General features: G+C 27.7%; 1 protein-coding gene across 1 annotated transcript in view; it reads right to left on the bottom strand.

Annotated features, from left to right (window-relative positions):
- Positions 1 to 10,075: 10,075 nt before the first annotated feature.
- LOC136081791 (protein CNPPD1-like) overlaps positions 10,076 to 21,052 on the bottom strand; it is a 37,540-nt gene continuing 26,563 nt past the window's right edge. The window contains exons 7-8 of the mRNA XM_065799917.1: positions 11,057 to 11,236; positions 10,076 to 10,799 (exon numbers count right to left, since the gene is read on the bottom strand). Of these exons, the coding sequence (XP_065655989.1) occupies positions 10,269 to 10,799; positions 11,057 to 11,236 (711 nt within the window). The 3' untranslated portion in view covers positions 10,076 to 10,268. The remainder of the gene's footprint in view (positions 10,800 to 11,056; positions 11,237 to 21,052) is intronic.

The raw sequence follows: 21,052 nt of genomic DNA, 5'->3' as shown, positions 1-21,052 counted from the left end.
CGCAAGAACAAACAAAATTCTCCATTGAAAGGTTTTTTTGACAAAAATATACGAGTTTTATAGCAAAGCAATTTTATAGTTATTGTTGTTTAATTTAGTATTAAAAATAATACTCTTGATTGTAGAAGAGTGCTCAATATTAAAAAAAAAAAAAACAATTTAAATTTTGCAATCAGAGCGTTTTATAGAAAAAATAACTTTTATGGAAATTCCATGCATATTGGCAACCATTCACAACGGAGAACAAAATAAAAAATGGTTGCTAAATTACGAGTTATAGTGGAGTGAGTTCTAACGTTTAATAAATAAAGATTTAATTAATTAATTAATAAGAGATTTATTTTTGTGTCCACATTATCATGCTCCTTATTTTGTCTCCTTTGAAAATTCGAATTTCTCAAAGTGCATAGATTTTTGACGTTGACGTTATAATGATATTCCATTAGGTTGATGGTGAAATCGTATTTTTTACATTTAATTACCATATTTCTTCTGATACCCATTTTTGCACTTATTGGTGTTAAATGATTTTATAAGGTTTGTTTACCTTAATTTAAAAGGGGTTTCCTTTACGTCTACGAATACTTTATATTTGTATTCATGATTATTTGAGCTTACGGCGGCTTGGTAAACCTAGTTGTTAAATTGTTTGTTTAGTGTACAAAAAGGATTTTTAAATGCGATTTCATGTTTTTTTTATCTTGACACTTTATAAAAATTTTTTTTTGTCTGGTTTGATATTGGTTTAGTTTGTGGTTTATAGGGAAATTATTATTAAGTTGCCTAAACCTGGTTATAAATTTTTTACTGAGGGGCTGTGTCAGATTATATTGTGATTGATTTTCAAAATTAGTTTTATACTTAGTTTGAAAGTCAGCTAATAGGTCATCGGCCAGCTTTGTTTGTAAAAGTTATCCAGATTATTTTAATGCATATTCATAAAGAGAAATGGATTTATTAAAAGTAACTTCACTTGCTAATATAGTCTAAATCTTAACTCAATATTTTTTTGAAGATTATTTATAATGCTAAATTGGTGGATTAAAAATATGTGTATATAACGTAATTATAGGGCCAAGAGTTGTTAAGAACTCCGAAAATTTCCTAAAGGTGAGTTTTCACTCATCCGTTTTTTCACGGGAACGGGAAAGGAAAGGGAAAAATAGTCACGTGGGCATGTGTAACATAATTTTTAATTTGTCCGAAGTAAAACACTGCATGCTCGCGTGATTATTTTTGTCTTTCCTATCCTGTTCCCGTAGAAAAAAGGATGAGTGGAAACTCACCTTTACATCATTATCTTACGAAGCACAAGATAACTTCCGGTTTTGCAGTGCACTGCAAAATCATGCCACGACATGAATATATAATAGGGATTTTTAGGTGCAGATTTTGATCCATCTTTCTGTTACTGATTGCCTAGCACCTCATTTTAACAAAGCTGTTGACACTAGTGTACTAACTCCGATCTCAGATGTAATTTTATTAAACTTAAGTTCATTTGTAATGCCCTCTTTCTGTCAAGGCTGTAAGACCCCTACCAAAAGCGCAAACTATGAAAGAAATCCTTACTAGAAAGCATACAGAAATACTACAGATACTTCTGTAAAACATACCGCAGCGGTCTTATGGATGAAAAACTAATTTCTTTTTCATCCATAAGCCGCTGCGGCCCATACCGCAGCGGCTTATGGATGAAAAAGAAATTAGCCCTAGAAAGCAAAAATTCGCAAATACTTTTGCATCAGTAAAAAAAATAGTTAAAAATTCTAATCCTACTGTTTAGTTTCTTTAATACTTGTTTTTTGTTAATGAAAATTTATTGGTAGAAAATTTTTTGCAACAATTCTTTTGTTATCGAAGTTTGATTTTTATTTTTTTATGAACATTTTTTTTTTTACATATTTGCTATTTATCTTAAACTTATTTTAAAGAATATTTAATTTTAAAATCCACTATTTAATTTCTTTAGTCTATCTTTTAAAACAATCTTTTTTTTGTGTGTTCAAATATTATTCCTATTATTTAAATAGACACTCACAGTTGAAACTTGCTCCAGCATGGGGACAAGTTAAAACAGTGAATTATTCACTGTTCAAATATTCAAGACTTATACTTGAACACTCAGCGAACACTTGTTTTTATTTTTTCATTTTACTTTTGCTTATTTTTCATTTTTATTTCTTTTCTTTCATTTTTTTATTGTGGGTAATAATTAAGCTTTATATTCATCAATGGTGAAATAATTCGTTACCAAAGTCTATTTTACAACCCTGAAAAAGTTTCTATGTAATAAATAAGTTTATACAAACTGTTTTGCATCTTGCCTCGGTCTCCCGTATATAAATTACAAATACAAACGAGGTTTCTATAATAAAATCACAATAATTTTAACTTCAGAAACCTTTTAAAAAGAGAATACGTAAAATAATATGAAAACGTTTTTTTACAAGAGAGAGTACGTAATAGTAACATAAAAACAATAAACTGTACTCAAGTATAATATAAAAGTTAAATATACATAGCTCAAATCATTTTGAGGATTGGTGATAAGACTAAATTTTGTAGCTTGGTGATAGGATTAAATTTGTCATCTTCTAGCCTCGATCATGTAATTATTTTTTATAAGTTACGACTGTAAATTTTCTTTTATTGGCAAAAGCGTAAATAAAAAAAAAGATAAAACATTACTTTGTCACAAGATAAATTAATTAAAAGTATTCTAAGATTTTTGCAATAGAGAGAGAGTAAAATTATTCTAATTTTAAAAACAAGATAAATTAGAGGTAAGTCAAAATTAGGCAAAAAAAAAACTTCTTTCCAGAGATGTGCCATTCAATAAATGACACAAAATATATTGAACTTTGTTCAACAAAATGGTCACGTTTACATAATTATTATTTCTCATCTTAAACTTGCTTAATGTTTTTTAAAAATTATGTAGTTAAATCATACTTTCAAATACAAACAAAAGTAAAATTTTTAGGTACATTTAGTTTATATACATAGAAAATTATCATTTTATTAAAAAAAATTGAGGAATGTGAGAACCAATCTGCAGAATTAATTAAACGCTACGCATGTTTCTGACGGCAATAAAGACATTGTAAATTAGTGTTTCCCCAGGGAATAACTCCATAATTTATATAATTTTGTAAAAATAGTATATAGATGACACTATTATAAACAGGGTCTCTAAATTATAAAATGGGTATAAATATATATATATATATATATATATATATATATATATATATATCAGCCATTCTCAGTTAAAATGTATTAAAATGCTTAAATAAAATTAGTAAAATTAGTTTAAACTAATAAAGACTTTAAAATTAAAAGTACAATAAAACGCAATCAAAAAAATGTAATAAATGCTTTGAAAAACGATAAAAGAACCGCAATGTTTAAAGGAACTACACCTTTTCAAGATGTAATTGAGAACTTGAAAGTTGTAATTAAGAAACGTAAGATGTAAATCAGAACTTGAAAGTTAAATAAGAAATCGTAAGATGTAATTGAGAACGTAATAGTTTATTTACCTCGTAGTTAAAGGTTGGTTCCTTATTTAGTCAAGGTGACCATATGGGTTGGTTTTCAATAATAAAATACTATCATTAAAAAAAAAGTGATAAAAAAGGCATTTGCGGTTTTGGCGATAACTGGAAAAATCCTATTTTTTCAGTTATCGTCAACTTCCTTTTTTTTTTTTGTAAAAAATTTATTTGAAAAATTAGATGAATAATAAATAAAACACAAATAATTTATTTACAAAAAAATATGAAGATTTAAATTGAGTTTAAACAATGTCATCAAAAATCATTGTAATATTCAGTTAAACACCAACTTGGGCATCTTCCATATTTAAAATCATTGCGTAATGCTTTGTAGTATATTGAGCAACATGTGCACAATCACCTCCCATTATTATATTTTTGAGGCAGTACTAATTCTTTCCAAATACTGCATTCGTTGTTCCACAATCCCAGCACTAAAGTTAGATGGAATGCGAATCGCATTTTTACATTACTCTAAATTTTAGACCAGCAGACGTATTCACATCTCTCCGTTAAGGTTAACGGAACTTTTGTCTGAAATTTTATTACAATATTTCTAAGTAAAAAAATGACGAAAACTTTAAATTTGTTTAAATAAAACTAATAGTAAAATAAAACATTAAAGTTTTTGAATATTTGGTGGTGTACCAACTTAAACAAGTGTGTGCATTATAATCAAATGCAAAATAAATTTAATTTGATAATAACATTTATTTTAAAATTTAATAAGTGTTAAAATAGTATACATATTATTTTTCAAAATTAAATCATATAAATTTTTATAAATTTATATGATTTATAAATTTTTATAAATTTATATGATTTATAAATTTTTATAAATTTATATGATTTATAAATTTTTATAAATTTATATGATTTATAAATTTTTATAAATTTATATGATTTATAAATTTTTATAAATTTATATGATTTATAAATTTTTATAAATTTATATGATTTATAAATTTTTATAAATTTATATGATTTATAAATTTTTATAAATTTATATGATTTATAAATTTTTATAAACTTATATGATTTATAAATTTTTATAAATTTATATGATTGATAAATTTTTATAAATTTATATGATTTATAAATTTTTATAAATTTATATGATTTATAAATTTTTATAAATTTATATGATTTATAAATTTTTATAAATTTATATGATTGATAAATTTTTATAAATTTATATGATTTATAAATTTTTATAAATTTATATGATTTATAAATTTTTATAAATTTATATGATTTATACATTTTTATAAATTTATATGATTTATAAATTTGATATTCTATATATTATAGCTTTTGATAATTATTTAGTTTTGAATAATAATAATATTTTTGTTTTAATCCTCAGTCAATATTTTTGGTTTAAAACCACCTCTTCCAATAAAATTTGATTTTCCCCTGCGAACCTTATTGAAAGCTAGTTTATATTTGACCCCTAAATTTTGCGCTAGAGTAACCCAATCGTCATTTCGCTCAACACATTCAGCAATTCTTCTTCTGTAATTCGGTAAAGATAAAACGTAATATTTTCTTTCAACTTGTTCGGTGTTATGTATTTCGTGCCGAAAAATTGGACAAGTTGGTTCTGGTTGTTCCAGAAGCAGATGTAAGCTAATTTGATGAAATAAATGCTGACACGGACTCAGTTTAATAGCAGGCTTTCGGCTCATAGTTTATTGAAAAATAACATAACAATCTTTTAATTCCATTATTATTGCAACAAATGCTTAATTTGATGTTATTAACCTTCCCAGCAAGCACATCAACGTTGAAGATTTAAGTTGTTAAATGTTGATTTTTGGTTAACATAGAAACGCAAATCTACGTTAAAACCAAACGTTAGATCAACGTTGAAAACAAACCAAAAATGAACGTTAGATAAACGTTGAGTTAGCGTTGGTACAACAAACTTATATACAAGTTTATAAAACTTAAAAATGCAGCTGCTTTTTGCACCTTGACTCTTAAATCGGCAAAACATTTTTTGTACAATATTGTGCTGTTGTGAGTAAAATATTATAAAGAAACAATAATTATTCATAGACTTATATAAGCTGTCATAGTAGAATATCTTATGTTGTTGTACTCCACATCTGATATTCGATTGCTACAGTTTTCACTTATTAACAATAATTAATTTATATTATTTACTGTTATAGTAGTTTTACAAATAACCATTTTGTTAACGCAAGTAACGCAATTATAACTGAAAGCAAATAAAATCAAAAAAGTAATTTTAACATTTTTAAAACAAAAAATTATGCAAAATGAAAATAATTTTTAAAACGATCTTAATAAAATCATGTCGTCGTTATCTTCATCATCAATATCAAATTCATCTACATCTTTATCACCTTCTGTCATTATTTTGAATTGAAACAAACAGTTTGCAATCTTAGTGCATTGTGTTTTTTATTTTATTTTAAAACATCGGGTAACTGCATCTAAATAAAAACATTTATTTAGATGCATCCGATACATTTTACAAGTTTTTTTTATTTTATTTGAATTCAACTCCCTAAGGCCACGAAGGCCACTACAGACTAGGAAGTGAACGGGGCCCCGGCCTCGTTCCCGGCTAAAAATGAGACTTTTTGCAAACTCTGCAAAATTATAAGATTTAGCAGATTTTATGCCAAAACAAGAGTATAAAGTTGAATCGTACGCAAATGGAGCTACATTAGATTAAGTTAAAAGGAAGTTGACGATAACTGATTAAAAATTTTCATGAAGATTGTTATTGTAGATGAATAAACAATACAGGAGCAAAGATAGAACCTTGTGTTACTCTTAAAGTTACTCGAAATAAAGAAGAGTGTAGATTCTTGTGGAAGAGTGTAGGCCTTCAAGAATAACTTTAATATTGCAATTAGAAAGAAATAATTTAATAATCTTAAAAACTTTATATAAAGCAACTAATAACAGAGTGAAAGCTAATTGTAGGATAGTTGGAAAAGTCAACATGTTTTATAGAGTTTTGAAAAATTGGAACCAATCATTTAGCAGTTTTTAAAAGTTTAGCAAAAATTGAAAAGACAACACTTTTTTAAGGCTATGATGGAAATCTTGTCGAGAGCACAAACAGTAGAAGCGTTTAATTGAGAATTAACTTTAGCATTGGAAGCCAGAGTAATATGATATTTAACAATGGGTTAATCTGTTTAACTGGCAGAAAGAGCAAGGCCATTATATTCAAGAGTCAAACTAGAGTAAGATTTCTTTGCAAACAATTCTGCTTTGTTCTGGGGAGAAGTAAAAAGATCAAAAGCAAGAGCTAACGGAGATCCCATGACAACTCCATCGATCTAATCAAATATTTCATTGTTAAATAAGAAATGCGTTTGCATGGTTGGAAATTCAAGTTTTTTTGATTCAAGTTTGGAAGTATTAAGAATTGGTCTGTTTTTAAGATTAAACCCACAGCAACTGAGATGGTTTCATCCAATGAGATATTTTTAAACAAACTTTCCGCATCAAAGGAGACTAGGTAAGAGTTAGCTACTCTTACTTCTATAAGTTCATTAACAAACATTAAAAATTAATTTAAAATTAGCTTAAAGAAGTATAAGTAGCTAACTCTTAGTTAGTCTCCTTTGATGTGGAAAGTTTGTTTAAAAATATCTCATTGGATGAAACCATCTCAGTTGCTGTGGGTTTAATCTTTAAAAAAAAATCAAACCTTAATACTTCCAAACTTGAATTAAAAAAACTATTTGAATTTCACAGAAGTTATTTGAGGTTTAATATATGCATAATGTATTAAACTACTCCCTCCGTTCCGAAATACTGTTCCATCTTAACGTTTTTTTTGTTCCAAAGTACTATTCCAATTTGATTTTATTACTAATTTTGATAAGAAAAAAAAATCAAATATTTTTAATAAAATGAACTTTTTGAGAAAATAAAAAACTACTTAAAAACTTGTATTATGAGCCACAGTGAAGGGGGACCATGTTTCCCCTCCCAGACTTTTTTAAATGTTTTTTTCTTTTTTTTTAGCTAAGTAAGTTTTTTTCAGTACATTATTTATAAATATAGGTTTTTTATATGTTTTGCCGCCCCCCCTCCTTTCTAAAATGTCACCCTCCTAAAATATCTTACAATTAGGATATTCATATCTGGACTGTTTGATGGCTGACAAATTAAACGAATATCAAACTCATCCTGAATTGCGTTCACCATAATTACTAAATCATCAATGGCTATATGCGATTTTGCATTTCCCTGTTGTACAAAAATAATTTGATTCCTTTCAATATGATTTCCTGGCCATTTTGAATGTATGGCTGGTAAAACATTTAAAGCATGTTACGATATTCAGATTTATCTACAACAAATGGAGTTGTAACTAGTGTTTCCTTACTTTAATTCTTAATGTTTCTCTTTGCAGGATCTTGCTTTACAAGTTGCCAAATGCCAATCTTTCCATCAAACCATTCATTTGTATATTGGTCAAATTTTAATCTCACAACAGTGGTCAGAAACATAATTTTTATGATAAAATTCTTTGATTTTTTATATTGGTGGGCTTCAGGTTCATCAATCTCCAAGTAGTACCATCCTGATTCTTTTGTCAAATAGAACCATTTTTCATTTACATGAGTTTTGTTGAACGTATTTACAAACTGAATTGTACCATTTGCGAAAAATTGTAATTGAGAAAGAATAAATTCAATACGATACTTCCTATTTTAATCTGTTAAAAAGGTTTTCACAGCTGACAGGCATACTCTAAGATCACCAGTCTTAAATCGACAATAAAGGGTTGTTGTTGGAATATTTAAAGATCCTGCCAACAAATGTTTTTACGCTTGTTCAAAGGGATTTCATTGATTCTTCCTTTCAGTTGATGGTTTTTCTTTTTGGAGCACACATTTGATGACCTACTTTCTTGTTCACAATGCCAAAGGTTACTGATTGTTTTAGTGCAAAGGCTAAATTTTTCAGTAGTATTTTTAATAAAGCCTTTATTTAGTTTTCCATTAATGCTTTGGGACAACAACTTATCGTACTTTGCTTGTTTGTAAGTTCACGTGTATCTTTTTTATTCATTTTTGCAAGTATTTGTTGCAAATTTTTAAGGTAACATAAATTATGTTAGCTGTTTCTAAATTTAAAATATATTGTTACTGCAATAGTAAAATTTAATGAAAACACCACAAATTAAACACTTGACTTGATTTGTTACAGAATTAAAAACAATAGTCATCTATTGAGCATAAAGTATTTAAACCAAATGGATTTTACCACAATTAAATAATTTATTACTGGTTTAGAATTTTTAAAAAGCTATTAATTATACTAGTTAAAAACTTTTAAAAAGCTGTTACTATTTTCTTTTATCCATTAAAAACGATGAAATGTTATTAAATTTTTAAGTTTATAATTCTTTTTTAACAAATCGGAACTGCATTTTAAAACAAAATATTTCATAAAAAAAAACATCCTTTTTAGAAATTAATGGTGGGATGGCGTTATATAATATTATCGGAATAAATTATTAATAACATTTTAAAAAAACATCTATATTTCATATAAAAAAAATTCCCCATTCTATAAGTCACTAACGATATAATCCTAGTTTTTATTTCATCTTTAGTGGTAGAAAGAGGTCACATTGTCTTATAATTTGCTTTTAATTCGCTAAAATAATAAGAAATTAATAAAAATCAACCCGACTAAGGTTGAACAAATTTGTAACAAATATTATTTTCGTTTAAAATCCGTAAAACATCAACCCTTTAGTGAAACTTGCAGTTATCCATAATAAGGTTATAAGGACGTCCGCAAAAGTATGGAACGAGCTTTTCAAAATAAAATCCAAAAATTTTGATCCATTATATGCACCTTTAATTAACTTGTATGCAATTATGCCACCCATAAATATCGCAATCATTAAACTTATATTTTGGCATCCGGTGTAATAGTAATTATAGTTTTGGCATCCGGTGTAAAAGTCTTTTGATTTACGGCTTCATTTAAGTCTATAAACTGAAATATACTCAATATCCCTGGTTTAATTACGCTCGTTGCGAAACTAAAGACAATATTTTTCTCTCTCTAATACTAAAATTAACGTGCATTTTTATACCTGTTTTAAATAATTAAATTCTTCATAAATTTTCTAAAATTTACGCTACTTTATTAAACAATTTATCGAAAATATCGGAGCTACATAAAAGATATTAGTTTAAAAATATTTTTTATGTAGCCCCGATATCTTCGATTGTTTGCAGTAAAAAACACGCTTAATAATATTTTTAGGTAGCCTCAATATCTTCGATCGTTTGCAGTAAGAGACGCTTAAAAATATTTTTTCGTAGCCCCAATCTTTGATTGTTTGCAGTGTTGATTGTAATAAAAATGACTCTCCTTTGAAATTTTAAACTACAAAACTATTGACAAATCTATATTAAAAAAGAACTTTTTCAATTATTAAAATATTCGATTATTTCGCAACAGAAAAGCCCCCCTGATATCAAAATAAATTGAATTCGTTTATAATAGCAAGATTTTCTAGTCCCTACATTAACTGATACAAAATACTTGATACAAGACTCTTTAATACAATTTCGCGTTTAACACTTGAAAAAATTGGCTAAAAAACAGAATAACATAGCTCGTTTTTTTATAAATACAAGTTTAAATTTTTTCATTTAGCAGTAAAATTAACAATTAACTTTACTGGAGTTACATCATTATTGTTAACCACTTTGGTATGTTTAACTCATAGTTCAATAAATGTTCTCTTTTTAGATGATATTGAAATTGATTTTGAAATTTTTGAATTTTTGACAAAAAAGTTTGAATGGAACCAGTTACAGTAGCGCAATCATTATATTTGTTTTCAAACTTGTGCTGAATACGAGAAGAGCTTTCAACGTTGTAAACTGTTATGTTCCTGTGCTGCTGATGGCCATGAACTATTGATATTTGAAAATTACATTGCAGATATTTGGAACAGGTGCATAAAGCGGATGGTTTGTTGTTAAGTGGGAAAAAGGACGACTCTTTTGACACATATATTTTGCTAATTGGTAGACTAATAGAGCCTTGGGTTTGCAATGACTCTATTCGGCTTTCATTAAACTTGTTGCTTAAATTTTCACGAGCGTCGGATAAATTACACCATGTTCTGTTTTTATTAGAGACTACATATGTCATAGAAACTGCCAAAAGACTTATCGATATGCTATACATAAATACACAGCTTCCAATAACCTATCAATGTAAAAAAATTATAGCAAGTTTTTTTTTTTAACAAAATAATTAAAGCCGTTAAATTTCAATAATTTCAAAAATGTTTGATTTGTATGAAATCGTGCAAATCAAATCTTAACATTTGATTTGCATGATTTCATAAAAATTAAACATTTTTGAAATCGTACAAATCAAAATTTAAGAATTGATTTGCATGATTTAGAGCACAAACCAAATGTGTTTAGTACAAGGACATTAAAAAAAAAATAATTAACTACCTTGATTGTATTATGCAAGATTTCAGTAAAGACCTTTTTGTGCTTCGATGCAAGAAGTAAAAGACTCAAATCTGTATAGGAAAACCAACCTCTTTTTAAACCACATTTCAATGCAATTTTAGATTCAACTTTGTCGCAAAATGATAAAAACTCTGATGGACTAACGTAAACCTTCCAGTTCTATGTTAAAGAAAATTTTTACATAGAATTTTTGTTCATTAAAAAAATAGAAGAATATTATAAAAATTTTTAATTTTTTACAAATAATATACACACTGCCCAGCAACATAGCCATATGGGCCCCACGTGGTTTTTAACCTGAGCATATGAGCATTGGTTACAGGATACGGACTCTAGATGGGTCCCATTTGGACCTGCCCATTTAACTAATTTGACGGATTATTCCGTTTGCAAAAATCACAGAATATTCCTTCAAGTGTATTTATTGGAAAAAAAAACGCTTGTTTTCTTTACTTTATTCATTTAGTATAAACTATACATTATGGCTAATAAAAGAGTTGTACACTCGTCCAAAAATTGACACGATTTATTAATTAGTAAAAGAGTTAGCAAAAGTTTATTAACAATGGTATCAATTAAATATGTAATATTATTAGTTCAACATAGTTATGTTTAATGATATTATTAAACATGTTTTTTGTAGATGCATTTTAGCACACTAAGCAGTAGATGCCTTGCAATTTAAGCTTTACTTAAAATGATAATATTGCTTCATTTAGTTTAATACTTAAAATGATAATATTGCTTCATTTAGTTTAATATTTAAAATGATAATATTGCTTTTAGTTTAATTTAGTTTAATACTTAAAATGATAATATTGCTTCATTTATTGCAGTTCCTAACTTGTTGCAGTAATCATTATTATACATACATTATTATTATTATGTATCATTAGTATATGATAATATAATATATAATCATACATTATTATATTTAATATAATGTATAATAATGTAAAATTTCATTTATGTATAGTAATGTAAATACATTTATGTATAATAATGTAAACAATTATTATTTTAAAGTAATATATATGTATAATGATGATTACTGCAAAAAGTTAACAACTGCAACAATTTTACTGTAGTTGCAATAGAAAAATATCTACTGCGTTATAAAAACTTATTTGGTTATTAAACATATTTTTGTAATTCTATAAAAACTTTTAATTCGTTTCAAAGTTTTATAAAAAAAAATAACGTTTAAACATGTTTAAATTAAACAAGTTAAGTTCAAAACATCAAACTTTAATGCTTAATTTTCAAAACTTAATTTAAAAATTTATTTGGTGACTTATATTATAACTAATATATATAAAAAATTTATTTGGTGACTTACGTTATAAATTATTCCAAATTTGAGATGTATTAGTGTAATGTTAATAACATAAAGTTATCAAACTAAAAAAAAAACCTTTATCTTTTTTACACACCATATAAAAAATATTTACTTTTACAAAAATATAGCATAATGATTTATTTCGTGAAATAATTCTGATGAAATGGTTGTACTGCTCAGCAAACAAGCTAGACCTAATCCTGCATAGAAAAAATTTAGCGTTTGGACCTCAGGATAATGCAGGTAAGAGTAATATTCAAACATGCTATTAACTTTAATGTCCCAAATTATAAAATATTCATTTTTAAACATAGTTATCATTACTCAAAAGATATTTTATTGTATACTTTAGCAACTTCCATAAAGCAAGAGAAAAACTAAAGTTTTTAGAAAATTTAAATATTACTTAAAATAAAAACAAACAAATGCTAAAAAAAAAACAAAAACATCTTTATATTAAAAAAATTTCTTTAATAATTAATTTTGAACTCATGTACAAATATAAAAAATGCTGAAGTAACTTTGATACCTACGTTAACGAATGAAATAAAAAATTATAAATCACTATTATATTTGTGATATGTATGCACACGATACTTCTTGATAACTGTAACAAAAAACATGTTATGAAATTCAAAAAACCTGTGGGGTCAAACCACTGCATTAACTAAAAATTGAAGCCAAAAAGCTAGATATATATCCATTTAGAGTCAGTCTTTTTTATAGGATATACTTTTACAGAGTTTTTAATAAATTATATTGTATTAGACATATTTGTAATACACGTGACATTACTCTATGATAATTTTAGTGTATGTATATGTGTGTGTGTGTGTATATATATATATATATATATATATATATATATATATATATATATATATATATATATATATATATATATATGCACACACATATATATATAAATTTTTTTTCAATTATTGCCTTCTATAGAGTACTTCAATAAACAAGCAGTAGAAATTGTTCATTTAGCACAGTTCCCCTTTTGGAAGGGTCATCACAGCTGAGAGAATGTGATTTTTTTAGTAACCTTGTATACATGAAATTATAGCAAATTTTAGTTTGGTTATAAATATGTAAATAGTTTTTAATACAAAGGTATACTTATTTTATTGTTTAGTTGCATTTTGCTGAAATGTTTTTATAATTGTTTTAATTATCTTCTAATCTCATGCTTTTTTCTTTCAGAATGGTTACCACCTACTTTATCTACTGGCTGCAATATAGGTATGTACATTTTTTACTTGGAATACCATAGATACATAAAAATTAACTTCTACCGATCACAAAGCTTTATGCAAAGTCTTTCCATTTAACATAATTTAACTTTACAGTGAATTATTTTTATTCTGTATTAAAAACACTTTGTTTATTCAAAAAGCTGCAAAATACAATTTTAAAATGTCTGTACTAAAAGAAACTATAAAGCGTCTTCAGGAGATAAAAAAGGACGCAAGAAAGTACTTGCGCAATTCTAAATAGTCTTTTAAAAAACAGTAGCATCGACTGTCTGGCTACTTAGTTGCTTGAATTCATAACTATAAAAGTTAAAGAACAGTTGAATAGTTTAAAGATTTTAACAAACTGTTGAATGTTAATAGGTATCATATAATATATTATATTATAAAATGTATTATATGATAGATACTTACTAACATTCAACATACTTGTGTTTTAAAGGTATCAGTGTTCCCTCATCTTCACTTCCCAGAACACAGAATAAACCATTCTGTGTTCTGGGAAGTGTTCTGGGAATTAGAAACCATTCCAACTTTTTAAACTTTTGTTTTTAAATATTAAAATTATTGTTTTTCACAGGTTGGACACTAAATTGAAGGTTGTACTCTTGTGGAGGTTACTGATCGTAATAGTGCTGTAATGACATCAAATACAAAACATATGAATTGAAGTAAATAACTTTAAATTTTTTTTTAAGTTTTATTAAAATTTTTATAACTACTTTCTTTTATGAGTTTCAAATCATAAAAAATTTTATGAGTTGTTATTCAAATCAAATATATTTTGTTTGTAGAAACTGTTAAAAGGAATGCACATCGAAGTCAAATTCGAGAGGCTTGGCATACTACATCACAAGATTGAGATGGTAATTCAGTCAAACGTGCTAAATCACAAGGCCTCATAGAGAAATATCTTCGGACATAGAAAGATGAATAATATGAAATATATAATATATTATAATTGTATGCATTGTTTTGTTTTTTCACATTTTTTATTTCGTATACTGTTTACTGAACAGTGTAAGAAATATAAAAATATTATCTGAACTTGATATACTATCTGAAATCTGGAAATATACTATCTGAACAGTCTATTCAGATCGCCCAGCAAATAATTTTTTAAGACACGAAAAAAATAAATGTTTATACAAAAATAAGTTAGCTAACAAATTTATTTTAACTATAGGTAAAATACATTATTCACTTTATTTAGCTAAGTACTAGTAAATTAGTGTTAGGGCTTGGCAACTGGTTTACTATTTTTTGACTATAAACGTATACACACACACACACTTATATATATATATGTATATATATACACATATATGTATATATGTATATATATATATATATATATATATATATATATATATATATATATATATATATATATATATATATATATATATATATATATATATATATATATATATATATATATATATATATATATATAAGGATTGGGCAGGAATGGCATGCGACCAAACACTATTGCTGACCACGCAAATAATTTTTTTTGTTAAAAAACTTGACCACAACTGTTTAGATGATTTAAATATTTCAGAAATGCACCAAAAAAAGATAGGCTGAACAGTTCAGCTGAGGGTTTTAAAGTCTTTTTTTTTAAGTCTAGGAAAAATCTAAACTAGGAAAAATAATAAAAAAAACTAAAGTAAAAAGAAAACAATTCCTTACGAAAAAAAAAAATATAAGCTTTAAAATAAAACTCAAAAAAACTTGAAGCAAAAATTACTTTTTTGTTACATTTTTATTGCATTTAAAATAAATTACTTTAAAACTTATCTTTTGAAACGTTTTATCAAAATTACTTTTAATTATTGTTTAATAAATGAGCAAATTTTATTTGAATTGTTGAAAGTGAAATTAAATTATTGAAAAGAAAAAAATGTAAAATTTTTAAATAGTGTAAAGATTTTTTTCAAAAAGTTGCAAAAAAAATAATTAAAAAGAAACAAAAAAATAAAGCAATTAAATCATTCTATTGCAAAGGGAAGATTTTAATTTAACTTCAGCCTCATGTGGATTTAAATTTCAATTGGCTAAATGTGGTTAGTCCCAAGTTTATCTTATGTTACATTTGAAACAACTCAAAAACTTCTATTTATACTTTTAATTTTTTGCAATTTTTTATGAAAATTATTGCTTAAAAAAAAACTTAAAAACTGTTTCTCTTAAAAACATAAAGCATACTCAAGTAAATTAAAGTTTAAATAAGAGACTTTGATAAACAATTTTTAAGCTTAAAAAAAGTTAAATATAGTAATAAAACGTAGGAGAGAAGTGGGACATGGGAGATGTGGGACATCTTAAAGATTCCAATTAGGAGAAGTTTCTAATCAATGCTAATGTAAACAATTAGACTTTTTTCCCTATTCTCTATTTAGCAAACATTGCTTTGTCTCCCCGCGCGTGGTAAAAACAACATTTTTGAAAAGTACACCCAAAATATGATTTTCTGAGGGGTAAACTAAGATAAAAAAAATTAATCGAACTCCTATTACTCCCATATATTTTTTGTGTAACTATGGAAACCTATTAAATATTTTGATAAAGATTACAAATGGTTTTAATAGTTTTTAATTTTTTTTTTTTTTTTAAAACATCTTCGCTTCCAACAAGGCTGCAAGCAGCCACTAATTAAAGTTGGAAGTTACTGTAAGAGAAAAGATGAAGATTGTAGAGCAAGATAACGATTGACGGACGATTTAAAAGATTGCAAATTATATGAATCAGGAAAGCAAGATGAAGGAAGCGAATTCCAAAGAACTGATGTTCGAGGAAAGAAACTAGACGAATAAGCGTTTTTGGAGCACTTAGAAACAGTCACAGAAATAGGATGACACTTAATTGAATGACGAGTAACACGAGAATGAATTTTAGTAGATGGCACAAGAGACGCTAGCTCTTTAGAGCAGTGCCCATTATAGTATTTGTAGAAAAGAGAAAGAGAAGCAACATTACGACGATGTGATAATGGTTGAAGGTTGGCTGCAAGAGCAGATCCAACTATGTTTACAATGCGTTTTTGCACCTTGTCTAAAAGAGAAAGGGCATCATTAGAAGTCCGCCCCAGATATGGCAAAAGTATTCCATACAAGGTCGGATTTGAGATTTATAGAGATAGAGAATAGAATCCAGAGTAAGAAAGTGGCGAGCTCGATAAAGAGATGCAACCTTAGCAGATGCTAATTTTGCAACCGATTTGATATATGGTTTCCAAGAAAGATTGGAAGTAAGAGTTAATCCCAGAAGATGAAGAGTAGGTGACTCATCGAGTACATCACCGTTCATTAACATAGGAAGATCTAAATTATTGTGATAACTATTGGCTGAAAAAAAATTGAGTTTTATCTGAATTAAAGTTCACCAGCCACTGTGAGACCCATGCTGTAGTAGAAGTGAGATCCTTTTCAAGCTCAAATGCCCCCTCCAAGCAATCAGAGGGTGTTGGTTTCTTATCACGACAAGAATAAATGGTAGTATCATCAGCAAACAATGCCACCTTAGATGTGAGAATATCTGGAAGATTGTTAATGTAAATTAAAAAGAGTATAGGGCCAAGGATAGAACCTTGAGGAAACCCTGAAGTTACAAAATAAGAAGAGTGTTGTCCATCGAAGACAACTTTTATGCTACGATTGGAAAGGAAGGATTCAATGATCTTAAAGATGTTGCCGGATACACCATAAGAAGAAAGCTTATGGAGAAGACCAGCATGCCAAACTTTATCAAACGCTTTTGAAATGTCAAGAGCGATGGCCTTAACCTCTCCACCTTCATCTAATGCAAGATAAAACCTGTCAGTTATTACTGTTAGCAAATCAGCTGTAGAACGAGAAGATCGAAATCCATATTGATGGTCAGAAAGTAAGTTATTAGATTCAAGATGAGAAATTAAGTGTTTGTTAATTAAAGATTCAAAAACCTTGCTTATGATAGGAAGAAGACTTATGGGACGGTAGTTAGACGAATCAGATCGCTCCCCAGAATTTTTGAAGATAGGGATAACAGATGTGGCTTTCCAGCAGGCTGGAAAACAAGACTCTGATAAGCACTTGTTGAATAGTTTTGAGAGTATAGACGACAGCTCCGGAGAACACTTCTGAAAGACAATAACAGGTATGTTGTCTGGGCCACAAGCTGTAGAAGAGTCTAGGCAGGAAATCACTTTAGATACAGATGCTGGAGTGATATGAATGTCAAGCAATGGATCAACCTGTTTGTTGGCAATATCAGGTAGAACGCAATTAGTGGAATCAAGAGATGATATTGATGAAAAGTTTTTAGCAAACAGTTCGGCTTTGTCTTTAGGTGAGGTGACAAAGGCTGAACCATACAAGAGAGGTGGAATTATAGATTTGCCCTTATTATTGATATTATTAAAGATTCTCCAGAAGTCACGAGAGCCTAATTTATGAGATGAGATACGAGATTTCATGACCTGAGAATAGCGGGTTTTGGCATTAGACAAAACCTTTTTACAATTGTTTCTAGCAGTAATAAACAGACGTCTGTTTTCTGGAGAATTGTTTTGCTGATAAATATGGAAGTAACGGTTTCGATTGGCAATCGCAGCAGCACAGTGTGAGGAAAACCATGGAGGAGAGTGAGGCTTGACCTGGAATCGTCGAGAGGGAATAAAATATTCCATGCCAGCCTGAATCCACAAAGTTACATAAGAAGCACATTTTGTTGACAGGAAGGCGAAAGATTTCTACCCAAGGGCCATCACGAAGAAAATCACTTAAAGAATCCCAGTCAGCTTTACTGTAGTTGTAAGAGGTTCGATAATAGGGGTATTCAGGTGATGAAGAAGAATGAGATATTAGTTTTAAAGAGATCAAACTGTGATCAGAAGCACCTAAGGGTGAATGTGGAGAAACTGAGCACTGACTAGGATCAGAAACAAGACATAAGTCGAGTAGAGAAGGTAAATGATTAGGGTTGTCAGGAAAGCGAGTTGGAAAGTTGACTATTTGAGTTAGGGATTGAGAAAGGCAAAAGTTGTGGGCTTTAATGCCTGCAGAGTCACTGACACTAGAGCCAAGCCATTCAGAGTGGTGAGCATTAAAGTCAACAACTATATTAGCTGATGGATAAAGAGAGAGGGCTTGGTCAATACGATCAGAAATAACATCAAAAAGAGTGCAGTCTTGAGATGAAGGAGAGCGAAATAGAACAAAGAGAAAGGCAATAGAGTGAAGTGGTGCTAAACGAAAGCACATGAAAGAATAGTCTGTGGATTCAAACCTAGTTTCACGACAAACAGGTGAATTCTTACGAATGTAAATGCCCAGGCCAAGCATGTGACTATTGGAGTTTTTACGAATCAGAGGAAGATAACCATCAACACTAAGATCACAAGATGAGACAGCCGAACTCAAATTAGTCTCACAAAGAGCAAGTAGGTCTGGTGAACTTTGCAAGAGATAAGACTCAACAGAAGAAAAGTTACTTCGAAGACCACGAATATTAGTAAATGATAGGTTTAGAGAACTTGGTGATGATGATGGTTTTTTGTGTTTTATAGTTTTTGGTACTTTATTCATTTTTAAGTTAGATTGAAGAACTTGACTCAAAGCATAGATAGTACTCAGAACACCGTTTAATAGCCCAAGCAATTGCCTCATTACTACTAATAAACCCTAAGCCGTAACAAAGGGCTCCAAATGTGGCCTCTGCAATGCACACCAAAAGTACAAACAGGGACACCATCCATGCGCAACATGGCACTGTTAATACTTTGATATTTTTCAGCTGTTGATGGAACCAGCCTCTCTGAGAGCTACCACAGAGTTCGGGAAACCTGACTACCAGCCGGCCTCAGAACCATGTTATGAGGGTACAGCTCTAAAACTGAGTTTTAGAGCTGTACCCTAATAAGGAGATAATAGAATGAGTTGCCTAGTCATAAAAACAGTGACACAAGCAAACCCATGCATTGAGTTAAGAAGATCCAGTATTCAACATCCTAAACTGGAAACAATGTATTAAAAATACATCTGCGCCAGCCTAATAGATGAAGAAGGGGTGCGAGACTGGTCAACAGATAGAATCTGTTTACCCCTTAAAATAGTTTTTAATTATTAATTTTTGTAAATATATTGTTAATTACTCACTTATTCTACTTCAACCCATGGCTGTCCCATTTTACCTCAATGGCACATCTCCTCTAAAACCAAAAATATATACTTTATTATAACCTGTTGCCAATCTTAGGAGATGGAATCAGTAAAATGATACTTTATCCGTTAAATCTTATTTGGTAAAAGTACATATATAAAAAAGATATTAAAAGTATTCTAGAGATATTTTTTAATGTCTCACTTTTCCCCACTCTCCCTAACATCTAAGTTATTATGCTAAGCTTAACAAAAGTTAAACATAGTACACTCATTATCCTTCACCTCATGTTATGCTTTTTTTGCAATAACTAAAAAAACTTAATAAATAAAACTAACTTCAAGTAAAAGAAAAATTTTAAAGTTAAAGTAGAACATAGTATCAAGTTGAAAAATAAGCAAAAAAACAGCAACAAAAAAAAAGTATCAAGCTAAAAAGCAATTAAATATATTATCATTATTATTTTAAAATTAAAAACAGATATCATTATTGTTGTTTTAAAATTAAAAACAGATACCATTATTATTGTTTCAAAATTAAAAACAGATATCATCATTGTTTTAAAATTAAAAACAACGTTTTTGAAAAGTACACCCAAAAAATGATTTTTTGAGGGGTAAATTAGGATAAAAAAAATTAATCGAACTCCTATTTCTCCCATATATTTTTTGCTTGTAGTTTGTAGTTTTAAAACAACAATAATGATGATATCTGTTTTTAAATTTAAAACAACAATAATGATATCTGTTTTTAATTTTAAAACAATAATAATGATATTATTATTGTTGTTTTAAAACTACAAACAGATATCATTATTATTGTTTTAAAATTAAAAACAGATATTATTGTTGTTGTTTTAAAATTAAAAACAGATATCATTATTGTTGTTTTAAAATTAAAGACAGATATCATTATTGTTGTTTTAAAATTAAAAACAGATATCATTATTGTTTTAAAATTAAAAACAGATATCATTATTGTTGTTTTAAAATTAAAAACAGATGTCATTATTGTTGTTTTAAAATATATATTAAAATATATATAAAGATGTAAAATATTTATGTAAAATATTTACACTACAAATCTAAAGATACTTATATTTAGATATGTATGCATTTTCTGTCTAAATTAAAAAAAATTAGAGTAATTTAAAAACTTTAGCATGTTTATTCAGTACAACAAGCTTTAACAAGTATGCATTTAATGTATGCTTTTTAATTTAAATTTGCTTAT

This window comes from Hydra vulgaris, chromosome 06, assembly GCF_038396675.1.
Source record: "Hydra vulgaris chromosome 06, alternate assembly HydraT2T_AEP".
NCBI classification, from domain to species: Eukaryota; Metazoa; Cnidaria; class Hydrozoa; order Anthoathecata; family Hydridae; genus Hydra; species Hydra vulgaris.
Note: the sequence above shows the minus strand (reverse complement) of the source record. Positions and strands in the feature narration are given on the sequence as shown.